General features: G+C 50.5%; 1 protein-coding gene across 1 annotated transcript; it reads right to left on the reverse strand.

The window, feature by feature from the left end:
* Positions 1–2,501: 2,501 nt before the first annotated feature.
* Positions 2,502–19,717, reverse strand: Myo1a (myosin IA). The gene is made up of 28 exons (XM_021658103.2): positions 18,619–19,717; positions 17,082–17,214; positions 16,871–16,986; positions 16,532–16,626; positions 15,752–15,856; positions 15,509–15,555; positions 15,327–15,390; positions 15,022–15,120; positions 12,817–12,920; positions 12,550–12,697; positions 12,044–12,162; positions 11,881–11,967; positions 10,772–10,837; positions 10,549–10,653; positions 9,632–9,694; positions 9,236–9,436; positions 8,870–9,096; positions 8,389–8,589; positions 8,146–8,239; positions 7,741–7,890; positions 7,576–7,644; positions 7,195–7,269; positions 4,950–5,084; positions 4,063–4,169; positions 3,685–3,817; positions 3,415–3,567; positions 3,130–3,257; positions 2,502–2,817 (listed from the first exon to the last, which is right to left on the reverse strand). The coding sequence occupies exons 2-28, from the start codon at positions 17,193–17,195 to the stop codon at positions 2,691–2,693; spliced, it is 3,132 nt and encodes a 1,043-aa protein (XP_021513778.1). The 5' UTR covers positions 17,196–17,214; positions 18,619–19,717; the 3' UTR covers positions 2,502–2,690.
* Between the last annotated feature and the right edge of the window lie 1,216 nt (positions 19,718–20,933).

The following is a 20,933-nucleotide window of genomic DNA, read 5'->3' on the forward strand; positions in this document are numbered from 1 at the left end:
ACATCAGGGAAGCAGAGCTCCAGCAAAGGTCCACCATGAATAATGTCCTTTGATGATGCTGTAGCTTACAGAGGATGGCAGGAGTCGAGGCTGGGAGGGAGCTGATCACCCCTTGATCTCTGGGATTAATAAAGACTTGAAAGAGCTGGTGCTGACCCATGTTGGAGAGGTGGTGAGGGAGGGAGGCATTAGGGAGCTGGAGCAGGCAGCTTCATTTTGCTCACAAACCATATGCAAATAACATGTGAAGTGTCTGTTGCTGCTATAGAGCACCTAGGAGGGCCCCCCGCCTTGAACATTTCTTTACTTGAGGCACACCTCAGGTGCTTCCACCATAGAGAAGACAGTACATAAAGTCCAGGGTCTGCAGCAGCAGGCACCCCCATCTGGGACCCCACTGTGTGTGTGCTCAGTTATAGAGAGGTGAGACGAGACAGCCATTCTCTAAGGCACATGCTTGTGTGCACAGATGACATGTACTTGGCCACCATGTACTCCATGTGGAGAGGTGATGAGGTGAGAGTGGGGCTGGGCTACACGTGACACTGGAGAGGGAAGGACGGCAGTTCTCTGATCAACCGGTACCTGCAAGTTAACACTGTCAAGAACTAGGAAGAGGCCCTGAGGGCACGGAGGAGGAATGCCTGAGCTGGGTGAAGCTGTGAGGCCCCTAAGTGGCTCCTTAGTTGGGGAGTCAGGGCTGACCAGGATAGACTGGGACCCTCTGGGGTTGAAGCAACCTACAGGTTGAGAGTGCTGGCTGTGCTGAGGCAGAAGGCTGGGTGAGACAGGGACTGGTGGCAGAATCCTGACTCCCATCATGAAAATGTCAATTCCAGCCCTTTTCTTTAGGTGGGAAAATGGAGCCCCAAAGATTTCAGGACCCAGAGCTCCAGAAGAAAGAAAAGGCAAAATCAGGAGAGAGGAGGAAGGGGAGACAGCACAGGGGTGATGAGCCCTACCCATCTGCATGGTGGAAGAATGGAGGCCCAAAACCTGTTTGGCCCTCCTCATCCCTGCCCCCACCCAGGGAGCTGGCAGCTCCCTCAGCCCTGGGAAAAGAAAAGCAGGATAGGAGCAGCAGCTGCATTTTGTCCTGAAATTGCTTCTGAAAATGACCAGACACTTCACTGGGAAAGTGACGACAATTTGGGCCCTGGGAGCAGGAGATGAGGCAGAGAGCGGGGGCGACCAGGCTCAGGTCACCACCCGCTCCCAGTCAGACAAGATTTTCTGATTCTGAGAAGTCAAGGTTGGAGTTGTCATTTGGATAGGGGGAGGCTAGTCGGAGCTTGAGCTATCCCTCCTCCAGACCCAGCCCCCACAGGACAGGCTGTAGCCTCTGTCTGCCCAGGACCCACTGCTGCCCACAGCAGGTTATTCCAAAGCTTGGTCTTAGGCTAAGAGTGAGAGAAAGGAGAGAGAAGAGAGGGAGAGGGAGAGCGCAGGAGGAGAAATTAATCTGCAGCCAGGAAGAACAGTTAATCGGGTCTCCCTGCCAGCATGATTACTTGGGCCCGTGAGCTGCCTACTGATAGAGGCTGCAAGGGACCCCAGCCTCAGAGCTCAGTGGAGGAGGTAGGGAGGAGGCACAGAGGGTGGAGCCTGAGAGAGGAGGAAGAAGCTTCCAGACACAGGAACAATGGCAGCCCTTCCTAACCTCTCCCTGAGTGCAGATCTAAATTTCACTGCTATGTGCAGCATGTTCCCCAAAGATAGAACGGGGTGGTGAGACAAGATGGTCTATGAGAAAAGGGAAATAAAGGACAGTAGGAAAAGCTATAAAGCAATGGCTTTCTACAAAATATTACATATTAACATTGTCAAAGCCCACACAAATAGAGATAGTGAGATGGCATGGCACAGTCCAAGACTGAGAGAAAACAATGACACAGAGAAAATGAAGGAAAGGAGTCAGTCCTGGAGATGCTCATGCCCGAACTGGGGGAGTCTGCCCCTGTCCAGGGCTGCCAGCTGGGGGTCACAGCCATGGGACAGGGACTAGCAGCAGCTTGGCATCTCCAGGGCATGGCAAGGAAGTGGGTTTCTGGGAGGCAGCTGTGATGCAGCCCATCTCTGGCACACAAGATGATGGAGATCCTGGGAGCAGGGTCCCGCATACCCTGACTTGCCTCAGCTTGCATGAACCCTCCAGCCTGACGCTTCTTTTCAGGGTACATCTCTCAGGAGCCCACTCTCCAAGACAGGCATCCTCAGATCTTCCCTCCAGGGACACATTTAATGAATCAGCTCGTTGGCCACCTGCGACCTGAGCCCTATCCCAGCATCTCTAAACTCCACCAGAGCTCAGCCGGTCAAGGAGGCCAGAGACAATTCCCTTCTTCTTCTTATTGTCTGTGCAATCTGGCTTCCAGAAGCCTAGGGGGACACATAGCATGGGGGAAGGGATGGAGGCCCAAGCATAGCTGCGTAAAAATCAAAGTCAAGTAAATAAATAAGTGTATGTAAGTGAGCAAACATGGACCCGACAACACCGCCCAGACCTTTTTGAACCACATGATTTATTAGTGGGCAGATGGGCTGAGGCTGGGAGGACGCTATATTTGGAGAAAGATTCTGGAATGACCCAGGGAACAGAAAGGCCTCTTCTTCTCTAAGTCCCACCTCATGGTCAGAAGAGCTAGACACAAAGCAGGAAGGAGCTGTGTCTCCAGGAGGCCCCAACCTCCTCACTGTACAGTCACCTCCATGGAGTGACTCCCCTTCTTCTTGCAAATCAGCTTGCTGTTCCCATTCCCCCCAGGGCCTTGGATAACCTTGACAGCCACACTGCTGTCCTTGAACCTCACTGAGAACCTGGAGGGAGAGTAGACAGAGAAACCGAAGCTAGCACCTCTGTCCTCTCAGCCTGACTCCTGCATTGGTAGGTGGACTTCTCTCCATGGGGGGCGGCACCCCCACCCATCTGATGACTCAAGACCCGAGAGAACTTGGTGCACAGAGTCCCATGTGAGGTGAGAGCAGTGTGGACAACACTAAGGAAAACCTATGAGCCCTGACCTGACACAGCCTGCTTCACTTTCTGATTGCATGAATTTCCCGGTCACAGTGACCAGGAGTCTGGTCATCTGTCCCAAGCTGTCCCTCATCACCAGCTCATGGCCTTACTTCTCAGTCACAGTGACAGCAAGCTGCCTCTGTGTGGCATCCAGCACAGCTTGGTACATTTTTGTCAGCAGCTCAATCACATGGTCACTGACTAGCAGGATGTCCCCCTTGGAGCTTGCCGAGGACATCTTAGGAAGAGGGAAAAAAAATAGTAGAGATTATTTTCTTTCTTGGGAGCAGGCTGAGGGACATCAAAGACCCAGAGTAAGAAGTGTAGCTCCAGCATATCCAGCCCACCTCAGCCCCAGGATAACCACTCCAGAGACCCTGCCTGTGCTTACACACCTCACTCAGATGCAAACTAAAGAGCCCATCCTGCAGGCTGGTGACCGACACCCCAGCCACATTCTCCAGTCCAATGACGATTTGGGCCTGGGACTTCTTGGCATCCGTGAGAATCACATGCTTCTTGGTCAGGAGGAGAATCCGAGCAGATATCTAGAGAGGAGATGGGAGGAAGAGGACAGGCACTCCCACCCCACCTCCACACCCCCAAGGCAGAGCAGAAGCAGAAGGCTGCGGGCCATTTCTCTAAGTCAGTGGGTGGCTCTTTACCTTGCCATTGCCACGATTGACCTTCTTCACAATGTCTGCCGCCAGAATAGGGCCTTCCTCCCTGCCCTTCAGCTTCTGCAGCTTGGGGTTCCCCTGCAGCCCAATGTAATCACCACGGAATGGAATAGGGACACTGATGGCACAGGAGAGGCATGCTGTGAGAACAAGGCCCTCCCTTCTACTGCATCCTGTTTCAGTGGTCCATAGATATTGTCCGGGATCAATGCCATTGGCACCAGTGGCCCCACACCTTCTGGGTCAGGGACTCAGAGAAGGGCACAGCCAAGTGTCTCCAGTTCTCCCAGGGAACTCTGATGCGAACCAAAGCTTGAGAGGTGTCATGTGACAGAAGAGGCTACAGTATTTGGAGGCCCTCACCTCTGGGGGTAGGACGCCTTCCTGCCCTTGAACAGTTCACTGGCGCACAGCTTTTCCCTCAGAGTCTGCACCTGCTTTGGGGACAGCTGATCTCGGAACTTCTTGCACTGTGAGGAAGAAGAAACTCAGAGCATGAAGGTAAGACGTGAGAAAGGGGGCTGGAGAGATTGCTCAGTGGTTAAAAGCACTGTCTGCTCTTCCAAAGGACCTGGGTTCAATTCCCAGCACCCACATGGGAGCTCACAACTGTCTGAAACTCCAGGTCCAAAGGGTCTGACACTTTCACATCACACAAAACTCTTTCTTTAAAAAAAAAAAAAAAAGAAGTGAGGAATGGGGTCATGAGGACATGAGAGGGGAAGAAGGACAGATGAGAAATGTCAGCAACAGGGCACGGAACAAGTGAGGGAAGCAGAAGGAATGAAGGGATGTTGAAGGGAAACAGACACGAGCAAATGCAAGCCCTATAAGAGCACGTGCCAATCACACAGGACCAGGCTTGGCCTGGATTGGCATCCTATAGTATTTCCTGAATAAAAGAACGGATGGCATTATGATGTAAACTGAAGCAAGCCAGACACAGAAAGGACAAATATTATGTGGTCCCCCACTAACAGGAGCTTGCTACAATGGTGAGTCACTGAAACAGAGTAGACTATAGGTTATGGGGAGGGAAGTCAGGGCTAAGGCCAAGAACAGAAGCATGGCATGGTTCGTGGCACCAACTCTGCAACACCCTGAGCACACTTATGCCAGAGTCCCAACACTTAGACATGAGGACATAATAGATGTTACTTCAGGTATATTTTGCCCCAGTGACAACAAAAGGAATGAGGAGGAAAACAAGGGAGGAGGGTCGCATAGAGAAGGGAGGTGCCTGGCCTCACCTTCCACTGGTGGAAGAGTTGCCGCAGCAACTGGTTGGCTGTGTTGAAGCACCTGTAAGGGGCTGCTGGCCACATGCTGTCCAACACTTTGGCGGGTGGCAAATTGTTCTTCAGATTCAAGAGAAATTTCTGTGCCTGGGTTGAAAGCAGAGTGTTAGGAATGGCATTATGAGAAGAGCCACTCTCAGGCAGGCAGATCAACACCCACTCCAGAGGAAAGCACGCCTGGGGAGAGGCAGGAACGGAGCTGAAGAGGTGGCACAGAACTGTCTCTGGAGTCTTGGTCGGTGGGTGCTGCTTCAGGGCTGTAAGGGCAGACATGGCAAGCGGCAGGACAGGCCGGCCTGACTCCTAGGGCAGTGAGGTGGGGCGAGGAACACCAAAGCTACTCTCTCTATACTGTCCTCTGGCTTTCTTTTCTCTCAGGCCTTTGAATGGCCTACAGCTGGGGCCATTTTCTGTGTTGGTTATTGGATAGACACCACATGTACCCTCCCCTCTAATTAATGGTGCCTCAGCCTGCCATTCAAAGCCCTCTCCTTGGGGCCGAGGGTCACATGCCGAAACCCTGTGCACTCCCAGTGTTCCAGCCTTGGCGCAGCTCTCCTTCTTTATACTCGACCTACTTCTTACTCATCTGATAGCTCAGCTCTGCCCATGGGACCCTGCCCGATCCGTGAGCCGCAGCCTGAAGCCCCAACCCACTCGAGGTTCCGGGATCTCCCATAATACCTTCTAGCCCATGGGCTTATAGTGCTAAATTTTCAGAGTTCAAGCCCTCCTAGTACCCAAACTTCACTTAGAAACACAATCTTAGGCAGTGACTAGAAACTTAGAGAGCAAATGCTTTACATCCCAATTCTACCACTGACAAGCTACAGGGCTTGGGGCAAATTACTCAGCCTCCCTAAGTTTTAGTTTGTTTTGTTTTGTTTTGTTCTTTGAGATACGATCTCACAACATAGCTCTAGCTGGCCTGGCACTTTCTATGTAGACCAGGCTGGCCATCCAAGTGCAGGAACTAAAGGCGTGCACCACACACCTGGCCCGAGTCTTAGTTTTTTAACCTATCAGACTGGAGGAAGCAGAGGGCCTATATAACAGGGCTGTCTTGGAGTCAAGCCTGGGAAGATGAGCGTAGCATGTTGCCAGCGTTCAAAGGTGATGGCACTAGATTAACTGCCATAGCAGCTTGTCAGAAACACAGAGAGAACAAACAACCCAGGATTCTTAGAGTGAGATTTATTAAGTCACACAGCTCCTGGGTTGACATTCAGCAACTGCCTGAGAAAGCACAGGTGGAAGAAAAGCTGGAAGAAGGGACACTCAGAAGATAAGTGCAAAGTCAGATAGAGGGCTTCAGGTGTCTAGTGAGACAGCACAGACTGTGGAATGAGACAGGATGTGGTGGAGCCAGCCCAACAGGCCAAGCTAGCATGGGGCCAGGGAGGAGGGGGAAGCAAAGGCAGAGGATGCCAGGAGACCTCAGCTTCAGAACTCCCACCCCTCCCCAGGCAAGAAGTCTGGGATCTACAATGGCAAAGAGGAGTTCCAAATGAAGGCACCTCATGCTCAACTGAGCAGACTTGGTGAGGGAGCAAAGAACTAACAATCCAGTTCCCTGAAGCTAGCCACACCTTCCTGCCACCCTCGGGTTAATGCCCCATGTCCCCTTCCTGTCTGGCCTTTCCCAAGGCTTTATTGGGGTCCTGTTCCTTCTATGGCTTTCACAATACCCTCTCAGAAGTGCCGCCACTATCTGGCAGACATCCTGCAGGAAGCTTCCAGCCCCCCTTTCTCCCCCCACCCCCCATCCTCCACCCCCACCCCGTCAGTTCCCTCTGTCAGAGATGGCCCTCCTCACTTGCCTGGGGGTTAATAGAAGATATGGAGGAGGTACGATTCCTTCCACCTCAAAATGGATCTTAGGAGGCCAGGCTAGTTAACCCTGTGTGTCCTCATGTCCACTTCATAAGGAGGCTAACCCCAGCCAGTCTCTCCCTAAGTCTGTGCCACAGCTCAGGTGATAATGCCAGAACTACTCCCCAGCCCAGGATGCAGACAGCATCTACCTGAGCCAAGTGATGTGACTCTGGCCACGACCGCCCAAGCCTGCTCCCACTGCATGACTGCTCCATCCCATACAGTGAAGAAGCTCCAAGGGAAAGCTTGGAGTCACTCCCCATCTCCCTACATGACTGTCCCAACTCCTTTGGCCCACTTCCACCTCAGCCCCGGCACTTACTATGCTCTTATAGATAAAATTTGCCAAGGTGAGGGCAGCGCCTGACCGGAAGTATTTTCGGTAATTCTTGCGGGCCTAGCAGGGATGTGAGAGGAAGAAATCAGCATGAAGACAGTCTAGAAGAGGTTCTGCTATTTTGTTTTCAACCAAAGTACAGTCAGAAAAATAAATGAACAAACAAACAAAGGGCTGAGAGTATAACAGGAAAAATGAAGTCACCTACAGCTAAGGCAGAAACACACCTAGATTCACACACTGGTCTCCTGGAAACACATCCACAGCCCGATAGGCCAGAGCTATTGGACGGTCCGGGTGTCACTTTAGGAGCTCTTTCTCACAGTATGAGGTACAACCCAACAGAAGCCCTCTGCCCTTTGTTACCTTCCACCCTCTCACAAAAGCCTGGATCAGCAGCACTGACGCCTTTATCTTCCCATACTGCTTCTTTTGCTGTAGGAAACACAGGCACTGTTAGAAAGAGCCACACTCTAAACCGCATATCCCTGCAACAGGAGTGCCGAGCTGGTGCTTAGGAAGTGGCAACACCTTGTTGCCCCGAAACCAAGCGGAGATGAGGATCTGACTCTTCCGCATCTGTTGGTAGTGCGTCCGACAGCGCCAGCCCCGGTAAACCTTCTGTATGAGGGTGGCCAGCTGCTGAAGCCTCATGCGCCTTTGCTCCTCCAGGTAGAAAAGCTGGGGGAGGAGGGTTGCAAAAAAGGTGTTTGCTCTCTCCTCCTGTACTACACCGGATGGAGGCTCCCCAGCCAGCACCCAAGACTGCCCCCTCCCGCCTCGCCCGCCCCCAGCAGTGAGCTTAGGGCAGAGAAGGTCCAGCACTCAGCCCCAGGGTGTCACCTCCCTCAGGCACCATCTAGTCCTGCAGTGGATGCTGCCTCCCTTGCTAGCCTTTCTCAGAGGCTCCAAATTCCAGTGCACTTCCTGACTCACCGTCTTGGGGCTTCTGATGAAGATCTTTGTCTTCCCATAGGCCAGCTCCTCTGGCAACACAGTCAGAGAGCCCAGGACCTTCTCCACACCTTCCCTACAGGGGTGGATGGGGGAGAGCTACAGAGCGGTGTGACATCTCCCTGCACCTGCAGCCCTGTTGAAGAGCTGTGGGTTCATTTTCCCAAGACTTCATCGCCCTGCTTCAGCAGGTTTTCTCAGCCCCTTCTCCCGCCTGGGTCTTACCGATCTCCCCCACTCCAGTGAGGCCAGGTGCTGCGGCTCAGCAGTCGGTACCTTTCAAGGAAAGGCTTGTAGCCCTGGCGGTGTGCATAGCCAGCCCTGCGCACCCGAACATTCTCCAGCAGGCCCAGGTACCGAGTCTGGACCATCACCAGCTCTGAGGAGAACTTGCCTTGCTGCTGCTGGCCATTGGGCTTTATGCACCTGGTCATGAAGTCGGAAGGACACAGGCTCAAGAGCAGACACCCCGTCAGTGAAATGCCCTGGTCTCCACATGCCTACTCCCCACAACCCCCTGAGGTGAAAATTTCTATAGAAATGAAAGAATACCCTCTCGGCCTTCCCAGTTTTACTCTCCTCTGATATCACTTGGTTGGCCACAGGATGCTTGGGTCTTCATGTGAGCAGAGATTCCCCAACATGCTCCACCATGCATGGACCCCAGCCCACATGGAGGATGCTCCCTGGGTTCCCTGCTTTTCACCTGATGTAGTTGGGGTTCTTAGAATACAGGTTCTTCATGAGTATGGACACCGAATTCTTAAATTGGGCCCCAGCAGTTGGGGGACGTTTGAGAGACGCTTTCTTGGGATTGCCCTCTGGAAACAAGGACCGAAGGAGGGGATGCTGGGCCTTCCACATTGTTTGGGATAAGTCTCGGAAGAGTAGGTCATTATTCTTGTCGATGAAACTGGTCACATTGTATGTCACCTGCAGAGAAACAGCTGTGGGTTCAGACCCCATGCCCTTCTCCTAGCACTGGGCTTCCCAGGCTGACCAAGAAGCATTCTCAGTTACCGCTTCTGTACCCCCCACTGCCTTTGGCTTCCACACAGCCCTACCACATCACCTTGCCCGCATAGTGGCAGATGCGGAAGCAGCTGAGGCCCATGGTGTGGTCGTACTGGCGCTGGGCATTCTGGGTGACTTTGCTCTCATAGTGACTGTGCTTAGAGAAGAGCTGGTTCAGCTTTGCTAGGAAAGTGGAGTCGCTGACCACTCCAGGTCTCAGACACTCCTCATCCAGCATGGCCAGGATGCCTCGCTGACTCTAGACCAAGGTAACAAGATCAACATAACCTTGACCTGGTCCTTCAAGACATCCAAATCATCACTGCTGTCCCCTCAACCCTTCTCCATCCTTGTCCCTCTTGCAAGAGGGGAAAGGGAGAGCGGGAGACAGAGAAGGGAGATGTTCAAGCAGTCTAGAAAGGGAAGTCCCTGAGGTGACAGAACAGCTGCTCACATGTTCAATGAGGTTGCAGATGATGCCATTGTCAAAGTAGTCCACCTTTGTCCATGGGATGCCCTGGCAAAGGGAGATATCGGTTACAGAAACAAATTCCAGAAAACCTTAAAAGACCTCACCAGATGCAGGCTCTCTTTAGTGACCCTACAAAGGAACTTTAGAAAGGCTAATCATTCAAGAGGTCATTGGTTTCATTCAGTTCACAACTCATCCCTTCCATGTTGGTGGAGAAAAAAAATCTGTGAAACAACTTTTTAAATGTCTTTCCTGCATTGTAGCCGTATTTCCTGAGGCCCTGCTGCAGACAAGGGCTCTTGAGCTCACAGGGATCAATCTCTGGGAGTCTTTGAGTGAGACTTGGCTGCTCACACTGGCAGTAGACTGGCTTAATCTGAGAGCTTTTCTAACACCTAGCCATGGGATGCAGGGGCTTACACTGAGTCAGAGAAAGGGTGTGAAAACTGGGCACCACAGGGCACTTCTGATGAGTCTAGAATAATGCAACTCTAACAGCAGACAGCAGCGTCAGCCAGTGCCTGGGGGAGGCAAGGGGTTCCGACATGTTAGAGAAGGGAATGGAAAGGGGTGTGTAAGGTACGAAGCTCAGGAGAAATATCCTCAGTTTGGTCTCAATTTGTCTCTCAGTCAACTGTCAATTCACTCTCATCAGGACTCTCCACACACAAACAGCCCTCCATCCATCTGTCCCCTGTCTAGCCTGGCTGGAGAAGACAGCTGGGCACATGGAAGATGGGAGCGGGGCACAGTGTTGGGGAGACAGTAATACTGAGCGCTCAGCTGTGAGAGAAACGCTTTCCCCCGTGTTCTCCTCCGGGGACAACTACAGGGAAACTGCCATCAAGAAGAAAGGCATACATCTGGAAGTCCCTGAGCAAAGCAAGGAGGAGGCTTACTTCCCTCTTGTACTCCTCTTGTTCTTCCTTGAGGGTCAGCTCTAGGAACACTTGCTGTAGTTTCTCATTGCAGTAGTTGATCACGAACTGCTCAAAGCTGTTATCCTAAGTGTAAGGAGGGAAGCTCACTTCAGACCCTTCCCCTCATAGCTCTCCCTCACCACTGGGAGCCTGTCCCCCTAACAGGGAAGCAGGACATTGAGGTTGTCTGGTGCTTTCTCACCTCCAGTATCTCAAATCCATAGATATCCAGGACCCCCATAACCTTCCTCTTCTCCCCAGTGCCCACCTGAAGAAGAGGGAGGGATAAATATGAGGAATGTGCACTGCGCACACCAGGTGGATGGGACTGGAGTAGGGGCAGACAAAATCATAACACACTTGAACAGGCTGGAGAGGAACTGTGGTGTCACTGTTCCTACCCCTCAGGTATTGGCCATCCCTCATATTTTATTATTATTATTTTTATTTTGTTTTGTTTTTTCAAGATAGAGTTTCTCTCTGTAGCCCTGGCTGTCCTGGAACTAACTCTGTATACCAGACTGGCTTCAAACTCACAGAGATACGCCTGCCTCTGCCTTCTGAGTGCTGGGATTAAAGGTATGCGCCACCATGCCCAGCTACATTTTAACATTTTATAAAAGAAAATCCCATGCCATTTATAACCTTATGTGATTAGTTCCATTTTTCTAGAGGGGAAAAAAAATCAAATCTTAAAAGAAAACAGCATTTATCCCAGCCTAGATTTAAATCTCATTTAAATCTGGGGCCTTTCACCTTCAACATAGATGGTCATGAACAGCTTTACTGAAGCTGGGCTGTAGCTCAGCAGTGAAGCCATGCTTAACATGAATGAGATCTTTTGTTGTACCCCCCCCAACCAAAACCATAAAGAAATATTCATTTATTAACTGCTGAGCCACCTCTCCTGCCCTTCTGTTCCTTTTTGACTGAGTATTCTGTTGCAGATATACCACACTTTGTTTATCTAGTCATAAACTGATGAACATGGGTTGTTTCTACTTTTGTAGTATTATTTAGTTATGTATTCATTAACTTATGTAGTACTTTGTAGAGAAACAGTATTCACATAGCCAGGGATGGCCTTGAACTTACTGTGTAGCTAAGTTGGCTGAGACTTCCTGATCCCCCCAGTTTCCTTTTTTGGCTATCATGTATAGCTTTCCTACAAATGTTTGCATGCAACATTCTCTTGGATAGATGTCCCTGAGAGGAAGTGCTGACGAATGGACACGCTTGTGTAACCATGTACATCCTTGTCTGCAGTCAGTGCTATGAAGCAGGCTTTGGGAAAGCACATTGGCCTCTCACCTTGATGCTCTCATTGATGCGATTCACTATCCAGTCAAAGAGGCGGCTGTAAACATTCTTAGCCAGGGCATCCCGAGCATACTGAGCCTGGGTGTGGGACAGTCTCATTAATGCAGCAGCCACAGAACAGTCTCAAAGTCAGATCCTCCAGGAGGGCTCTTACCTGCGAGACATTCAGCTGTGTGAGCACCTTCTCTTTGGCTGTCTCCACGGTTCTTGAACACAAAGCTCTCTCCAGGTCCACCGAGTTCATGCCCATCATCTCCCCGATCTCCTGAATGCCTAGCATGACAAGAAGAACAATGTGGCCAGAAAGGGGACCTCATCCCAGCGTATGTCTGTGCGTGGGGTGCCGATCAGCAAAGCTGCCTGGGTGACTAGAGACCCACTTTGGCTGGGAGTCACTGCAGTTGGTCCAGGAAGAACGGGGCACACCGGCTGCACTTTCTACTTTCCTAGAGCATCTCCTGTCAGATTGTCGGATCTCAGAGGATTCAGCTAAGGTTCTGAACGTCGCAGACTGAAGCCTAAAATTTTTCAGAAGCTCATTCCGAAGATGAATCATCAGTAAGTCTCTCTGGAGGAGACTGCAGGAGTGGGCTGAGTGCAAATGCACCAGCCGAAGCCAGTCATGTTGGATGTAGGAGACTCAGGGCCAGTGGTACCAACCTTTCCTATCACAGATGCCGCTAGATGGTATCCCATTGGCCTGGAACTCATCTGCCAGCTGCACGTTCCCCAGCTTCAGCACCAGAGCTGTGACCTCCAATACTTGTCTGACCTCCTCCTCTGAGAACCCAATCACTGACATTGCACTCTTGGAAAGAAAGCAGAAATGAAGCTGAGCTGGTGGGGCCGGCCCCGTGCCTCTATTCACAAACCCTGGGTTCAGTGGATGGCCTAAGGGTCCAAGCCTGCCCCACGCTGGGCACTCACCTGTACAGCCCTGAAGTTGGAGGCATCATCCATGCCGTTCACTCTGGACACTTCCCCGTTCAGATAGGTGTAGCCACTTGTGTCCTGCTCAAGCTTTAGGGACTCTGGGAGGGCGAGCATAGAGGAAAAGAGTCAGCACCTACTCTCTAGAGCATACAGCCTGGCTCACAACTCGGGTCATGACCCTGGTTCATGTTTTAGGTTCATCCTTTGTCTCCTTTGCTTGGGGATAATAAATTTCTATGATGATAAACTAACTTTTAAAGTGGTTTTGGGGGTTGGGTATTCATACCTGTTAAAGAATTCCACAAGAGTCTCATGAATTTTTATCCCCACCCTCAGAGTTCCAAACAATGGAAACAATCAAGCAAATCTTGTCTCCTGCTCTGGCAAGAAGGTAAGGGAAGAAAGGAAAACACATATCTGGCCCCAGCTTCAACATCCTCTGCTGTGTCAACGCACCCAGTACCTGTTCTCCAGCCCTAATGCCTCCGCTGGACGGTTTTCTCCAATGCTGACTGCTGAGCTAAACAGCTTTCCCTTGAGGTGAGACTCTCCCTGCCTACATCAGGAGAGCTAACTTTTGAATTTTTTTTCTTCCCCCAAATGAGTGATTTTTGTGTTGGGATTACTTCTTATCTCCATCATCTATCTATGTACCTGGTTGGCAAACAGAATTTTTTGTCATTTTAGTAAATGAATCAAGGAAATACTCCAACCTGTTTACCTAAGGTAGGAAGAGTCAGGCTGATCATAGACTAGGTATAGAGTCAGGCTGATCACAGACTAGGTATGTCAGTTTTATTTTATGAAAATAATCTGAAAATCAGGGTAGTGAACCTCAAACTGGATTTTAATGGCAGCTTCCTCTAGCATACAGAAATTTGTGCTTATTAAGAAAGGCAAGGGGCTGGACGGATGGCTCAGCAGTTAAGAGCACTGCCTGTTCTTCCAAAGGACCGGGGTTCAATTCCCAGAACCCACATGGCAGCTCATAGCTATCTACAACTACAGTTCCAGAGGATCTGACAACACCCCCCCCAAACACACACACACACTTACAAACAGTAAGTGTGAACACGAATGTACATAAAATAAAAAATAAAAAAAAAGTAAGTAAGCTGGAGAATGAGTCAGAAAACTTGGGAATACTAACACCAGGGAGATTCACCCAGACTCAACTTAGACTAACAGGTATGGACCAGACAGAATAAAACCCTAGTACGTGTGAGTCAGACAGATTGAACAGCACTAAGGCCATTAAGCCAAGAAGAGAAGGAAAAGACCTATGGAGGCTCCTGAACCATAGAGATTTCAAGGAGCAGAAATCAAAGAGACGGCTCCTGAGGAGCTAAAAATCCATGGTTCTCACAGCAAGAGGGGAGGCTGAGACAAACCCCATCAAGAACAAAGCTCCAGCAGATCACTGAATGACACTCACCCATAGCCACCTACCCAGGACAGGCAAGGAGAGCCACAGCAGCCACTCCTACAGCTGACTACACAGGCTTACTGGAACCGCTCTGCATTACAGGGTGTCTGCTCATGCACCTGCCATCTCTACAGAACTTGAGTTCTTTGACAGGATCCTTGTCATACTCAGCTCACCACTACCATGATGCCTGATGGGGAGTTCAACACATGCTTGATGAAGGAATGAATGAAAGAAATCTCTAGAGAGCTACTCTTGAAAATAAAACTGTGAGTTTTGAGGCTAGCCTAGTCTACAGAGTTAGTTCCATCAACAGAGAAACCCTGTCTCAAAAAACAAAGAAACAAAGAAAGGACAAAAAGAAAAGAAGAAAACCAGGGAAGGTCCTAGGTGAGGTAGGTGAACGAGTCCAGACGCAGTTACCAAAGCTGTTGGAAGTCCTCAAACACTCATACATTCTGCCTACATCTCTGTGTAACTGTCAACACAACCCCTTAATGTGAGGTAAGAAGGAAGGTAGCTGGGGATGAGTGTCTTATACCTGACATCAGCTTGAGGAGGAAAGAACCAGGCAGGGCATAGGGATGAGGGCAGTGATGACACAGGAAGGCTCTCTGGCAACCCATACCAGCAAGGGCAGAGAGTAGAGCGGCCAGGGAACTCAGTCTCAACCCTGAGTCACAAGATTCACAGCAGAGGGAAGGAGGCTTGAGAGAAGGGGGCCTAGGGTTCTAGTGATAGGACAGGGTGGAGGTGCCCAGGAAGACACATACTCAGCAGCTGTGCGTCCGCCCCAGCCAGCAGCTGATAGAAGATATGGAAGTTCCTCTCCCCCTTGAGTTGTTTCACCACTCGGGATTTCTCAAGCAGATCTGGGAGAGAGTGAGGAAACATCCACCTGGGCGTCTGGGACACAGCATGGCATCTCCCTCTAAGTCCACCCTGAGCCCCAGTCTTCCCAAGGGTTGGAGAGGTTCTTGAAATCCAATAATCCTCCTGTCTGCAGAAGCAATAGGCAAAAAGGGACCAAGTCGGCGGTGGAGAGTGTTGGTGAGGCATATGGGAGGGGGACACATACAGTTGGTGATGACGCCGCCGAGGGGGGACCCTTTGAAGTCAAACTCGATATCCATGTATTTTCCCTTCAGAGAGAGACCAGAGAAAGCCTTGACTTCTCCTCTCAGCACCTGGGGTCTGTGCTGCCCTCCTCACTCTCAGCCTCCTCCCCCACACTCCTCCTGGGCATATGCGGTTACTCACAAATCGAGAAGAGTTATCATTTCGGATGGTCTTGGCATTGCCAAATGCTGTGGAAATGAAGAGAGAGGAAGTGAGGGGCTGAACCCCCCCAACAGCAGGGATGGCTCCTTCCAATCTACTACCTAGTCACATGGTTTCCTATGCTGAAGGCAAACAGTGATTTTGGAAGAGTGTCTAAGGCTGAGGGACAGTGGGGGGCAAAGGCAAGACAGGGATGGAGAGAATAGAGGTCCAAGCGCTCACCCTCCAGCACTGGGTTTGACTGAAGCAGCTGCTCCTTCACAGAGTTCACCTGCTCTCCTTTCCCACAGACCGCGGCCACATAGGACATCACCAGCTTACTCGCCTCTGTGCAGAGAAGCTCTGAGTGCCTGGCCAGGGCATATCCACCCGCACCTCCCTTCATACCACGGAGTCCCCAGCCAGGACACACCCACTCTTACCCCACTTATCTCTGATACCTCATACCACTGGCAGAAATAAAGGCAGGAGAGACAGGCGGCTCAGTGGTTAAGAACACGTGCTACTTTTTTGTTTGGTTTGGATGGTTGGTTTTCATTTTTAGGTTTTTGAGACAGGATTTCTCTGTGCAGCCCTGGCTGTCCTAGAACTCACTCCAGACCAGGCTGACCTGGAGCTCAGAGATCCGCCTGCTTCTGCCTCCTGAGAGCTGGGATTAAAGGCGTGCGCCACCACCCAGCTTGCTATTCTTGTTGAAGACCTATTTCAGTCCCCAGCACACACTACATGGCTCAAAAACACCTGCAATTCCAGTTCCAGAGGATCTGACCACCTCTTCTGTTTTCTGCAGGCATCTGCATGTATATGATGCATTTGCATATACACTCAAGCATACACATATGCACATAAAATAAATAAACCCCTATAAAATGAAGAAGAGGAACTAAAGAGGAAGTAGTGGGGATTGAGGATAGGCCAGCCAAGCAGGCCTGGCTTGGAAGAGATAAGGAGACAATTCCAGATGCGATTCTCTGGTTTCCCCCGAGCCAGCCACCTCCTCACCAGTCTTCCCAGCTCCGCTCTCGCCCGTGATGAGGATGCACTGATCTCGGTCCTGATCTCTCAGTGATTGGTAGGCCACATTTGCCAAAGCATAGCTTACAGGAAGGAAGGGGGCAAGAACTAACATGAGACCAGCCCAATATAGCATCTTTCAATCCACAGCACTAGGTTCACCCACCCTCCTTATGTGGGCAATATTAGGCAAGATGTGATTGGCCTAGGAAGGACTCTCAGGGGGAAAGGGATGCTGGAGAACCTCCTTTAGGGGAAGGGATGGGAGAAATGAGGATGCCTTGCTGACACATAGCTAGAGCTTTGTTGACCCTCCTCTTTACTCACATGTGAGGTTTCAGCTCATAAAAAGTATAGTCCCGGTATTTGGCAATGAACTCTGGGCCGTAGATAGGAAGCTGCTGGTAGGGGTTCACTGAGATCACCACATTCCCAATGTAGGTCTGGGATCAGGAGGAGGGTGAAGCAAATAAGCCTGGCAGCAGGGATATTGGAACCCTCTGGGTACCCCACAGTCTGGCACCCACAGTGGGCTCACATAAATCTCCTTGTTTCCATAACGAAGCTGCAGGTTCTTGACCAGGGACTCCTCATCCAGAGGTTCCAGGAGGACAAGGTCCTCCACCCCCACGGGGCCATCCAGGAGAGGCATATTGAGAGGCTTGAGGATCCTAGCAGTAAACAGGGTAAATAGCTGCTGACTACTTAGGCGCTAAGGCCTGGTGGGAGGGGAAGAGGGCAGAGGGCCTATGGGAGCCCTCTTCCCCCTCACTGCAGGGGAGCCTTCTAGCCAGAAGGGCCTCTGAATCAGCCTGGCCAGCCAGGGAGGTGGAGGGTCCTGATCCCTGGCTGGAGGGTGGGATGGACATGAGGTGGGCGTATCTGTCTGCCCCCCTGGAGAAGGATGGAGTCAGTGGGCAGCAGTGGAGGAGCAGAATTGTGCCTAAGGAGAAGGCTGAAGGAAGTGTGAGCCAAGCTTTATTCCTCAGCCAGGTTGCGCCCTTCCCCCTGAGGGCGTGCTCCCTGGCTGCTTGCCCAGTGCTTATATTCAACCCCTATTACAGTCACCTAAGCCCTTCCATAATGCCTGTCTCTGGTGGTCTCTCCTCCCTGTCATTACCACACTGACTTCATTTTCAGATGACACTGGATAAGGTGATAAGTTCAAGAATATAGTCAGTCCTCCCCAACAGCAATCCCTGGAGAAGATGGAAGCAGGCATGATTTTCCAGCAGCCAGGTCTCTAATTGTCCCCCCTCATTTGCCTTTCACTGTAAAATCTGCAGGTTTATACTCATCCCTATCATCTTCTGGACCTCATGAACCTTGCCTGAAGAGACACACCCTACTTTTTAGTAGCTGGTGGAACTGGCAAGGAGGTTTGCTACAGGGAGGGCTATGGGGCTGGGCTGCATGCAGCAGGCATGTGGCAGGCGTTTCTGCAGGAAGAAGCAAGCTCTCCAGGCCGACAGAGTAGGCGGCGGTGGCAGAATTAGTACAATGGTCACTGCCACTCCCAAGCAGCACTCTTAACACATTCCCTCAGTCTCTGGCTTCTCTGAACCTAGGGGCAAGGAAGTAACCCAGCTTTCCTTCTCTTCCATTCTGCTTTCTCCACACTCCAGTAACTTCCAAAATGCTTAGGGCACAGTATGAATACTGGTAACAGCAGCCTCTAGAAAACATGCAGCAGTCACTACAGGCCAGCAGAGCTCTAAACATTGCAACTTGGCAGTTAGAACAGCCCATGAAGGAGATACTATTGTCACCCCATATTTTTAAGATTAAAGCTAAGTAGCCATGCATGGTGGCTTATGCCTGTGATCACAGTACTCAGGAGGCCAAGGCAGGATTGCCATCAGTTTGAGGCCAACCTGAGTAACCCCAGACCAATCAGTCATACAAAACATGATCCAGTCTCAAAACACACATACACACTCGAAGTCTTTGAAGCAGGGAAGGGTGTGAAGCAGACACATTTTTTTTAGTTTGAATTAAGAGTATAATGACTTGGAGAAAGGAGAAAAAGATCCCGGAAGGAGCACTCCACAGAGACAGGTTAAGACAGGACTTACCCAACACTGGAAACAAGGGTGTACTTCGGTGCCCCTTGGAGAATGGGGTCCAAGTCTCAGTCTGACAGGAGAGTGTGAGACACAGATGGAGAGGTCTTAGTTAACAGGAGCTGTCCATGGTGTCAACGAAGCCGGGTGTCCTCTATCTGACCTCCCTCTGTGTTGCCTCCTCTAACCCAGGCTCCTTGTGCCACTCAGGCCAGAAGAGGCCACAGAGATGGCTGCTCAGCACAAAGTCCAGGGCTGTTCCTGCTCAGGGTGTGGCTCCCTTAACCCTTCACAAGCCCTTGAGTTCAGACTCCCTGCATTTAGGGAAAGGCTCTTTGCCTGGCTTTTGCTGAGGGGCTCTAATAGAGACAAGTTCATGTTCCACTATTCCAAGAACTTGGAATTAAGAGCAAAAGGAACAGAATTTATATCCAAGGAAAAGATTTTTCAAGAATTGGAAATTTTGCCATGGATGAAAGCAGGTTTGGGTAGGTAGGTGGGTAGGATGGAGGTCTTCCTAGCAGAGAAACAGTATCACCCTTAAAGCTACCTTTTCTATCTTTCTGAGTATTCCCAGGGTACTCAGATTACCTGGAGGGCTAAGTGAGAAAATCCAAATCCTGTCCACTTCTCTTCCTTTAGGTGAGACTTCATCATTGAGACTCATAGATTAAAGCCAGAGCTGTGGCTCCTTACACTTGCTTGGATCCCCCACCACACACACACACGCCCCACCCTGTGAGGTATTTGGCACAGAAGCTCCATTTGTTGTAAAGAGACAAAGCCATGCTCACACAGCACCCATGCCACAGCCAGCACATCAGGAACCAGGAACAGGACACACTTCCTGATCTTGTCTGGAAAGATTGCAGCCTAAGTTTTAAGCTTTCTAATTTTAATCATTTCTCAGTAGGATACCAAATAAGACCCTGAGATGCTGTTTCCTGGGCATTAGCCCAGCAGAAATGGCTCCCTCAGACAGGTAAAAGCTTATAAAATCCAATTTCCCAAACATGCCTTCATCTACCCAGGAAAATTCCTTAATAGCCTGTGCCCCTGCCTCCAAGGCTTGCACAAAGAAAAAATTAGGTCATTCCATTTACTTAACTAACATGGAGACTTGATTTTCCAACTCTCAGCCTCTGCTGCTTGGTTCAAGGTCTGAGCTCTATGGCTCTCGAAGAAGCACTCTGCATAAGCCTGGTTCATCAGCAGTTCCGTTTTCAACCTGCCCTTACATAATTTATTGATTTACTCTATTTGAAGGAAGGGAGGCAGGCAAGAGAAAGCTGAGCGAAGTTGTATCAAAACATAAACCCCCATTACAGGGGGTAGGCAGTATGGTTGTATCAGAGCCAGGGTCACTACTGATCCCACTCTCCCCTGGACTCAAATAATACCTTCCCGGGACCACACCACACAAGCCTTCATGGCCGGCACTAGAACCTGGGCCTTCCATTCCCATGGCTAGGAGCCTGCACCCACTTGGAGTGCTTTTCTGCCCAATCAATCATGTAAGTGCCTACTGCAAGCTTTAAAACAAGATGGCTCTTAGGTGTGAAAACAATGGTATTAACAGGACATCTCCAGCTACCAGCCACACTGGCCTGCCAGGGACCCACAGTGGGCTCCTATATACCCAGAGGTGTGAATCTAGAAGCTGAGTGAAGTCAGTGGCACACGTAGTGGCACACACATTTAATCCTGGCACTAGGGAGGCAGAGGCAGGGGGATCCCCCTGAGTTTGAAGCCAGTTTAGTCAACTATATAGGAAGCTCCAGGCCAGCCAGTGCTGCATAGTGAGACCCTGACCCACCCTCTACAAAGCAAACACTAGGAAAGACCTGGGTGGGGGGAATAACAAGTGGGTCACTCTAAGGTTACAATGTATCAAACACACACCCAAGGCAGCTGCTGGGATTTCAAAGGCGCCTTTGCTGAAGAGGTTGTGAGCAGGTATAGCGGTGGGATGTGCTTTCCAGACTCTGCGGAAGCAGTCTGGCTATTAGCTCACTCCTGTAATTACCCCTTCGTCTCTGACCTACCCCAGGGTTAGAGATTGGGCTCAGTGGTAGTGTGTGGCTAGCACTGCGCCCCAGAATACAATCCCCAACCCTGAAAAGAAAAATAAGCCTATTCCATACAATGGTTGTAAAGGAACTTGGTGAGATGCGGCCTCATCATGATGTGGTGGTGTTTAGACAATTGACTGTGCCAAACAAAGCCCAACTATACACTTAATAGAGGGACTTTACTGTCTGTGTAACTTACATTCTGAAGAATATGGAAAGAAGATGAAAAGACAACTCCAATCCTTTGGTACTGGT

Source organism: Meriones unguiculatus, chromosome 17, assembly GCF_030254825.1.
Source record: "Meriones unguiculatus strain TT.TT164.6M chromosome 17, Bangor_MerUng_6.1, whole genome shotgun sequence".
Taxonomy (NCBI): domain Eukaryota; kingdom Metazoa; phylum Chordata; class Mammalia; order Rodentia; family Muridae; genus Meriones; species Meriones unguiculatus.